The following is a 281-nucleotide window of genomic DNA, read 5'->3' as shown; positions in this document are numbered from 1 at the left end:
ATGCCACACCCCCTTACCCCCCTTACTTCCTTCCATCCCCCTGCACCCCCATTCCTTCTTCCCTCCTCCCTCCCCCTACTCCCCTCTTTCTTACCCCCTCTTCCCGCCTTCCCCTTCTCTCTCCCCCTTCCCCCCCCCCCCTACTATTGATCTCCAACAACCGAGCCGTAATCGTAACATGCAGCGGGAGTGTTGGGTAGTGTGCGTGTGCGTGTGGTTAGAGAACGTGGCGAGACCCTCCCTCCGTCCCTCTTCGCGGTGGAACATGTTGAGACGTGCGT

General features: G+C 60.1%; 1 protein-coding gene across 1 annotated transcript in view; it reads left to right on the top strand.

Moving 5' to 3' along the window:
* Positions 1 to 222: 222 nt before the first annotated feature.
* LOC119592119 (myotubularin-related protein 8-like) overlaps positions 223 to 281 on the top strand; it is a 99,568-nt gene continuing 99,509 nt past the window's right edge. Inside the window, exon 1 of the mRNA XM_037940940.1 lies at positions 223 to 275. Coding sequence (XP_037796868.1) covers positions 266 to 275 — 10 coding nt within the window. The 5' untranslated portion in view covers positions 223 to 265. The remainder of the gene's footprint in view (positions 276 to 281) is intronic.

Source organism: Penaeus monodon, chromosome 29, assembly GCF_015228065.2.
Source record: "Penaeus monodon isolate SGIC_2016 chromosome 29, NSTDA_Pmon_1, whole genome shotgun sequence".
In the NCBI taxonomy this organism is placed as follows: Eukaryota; Metazoa; Arthropoda; class Malacostraca; order Decapoda; family Penaeidae; genus Penaeus; species Penaeus monodon.
This window is presented reverse-complemented; position numbering and strand designations above follow the sequence as displayed.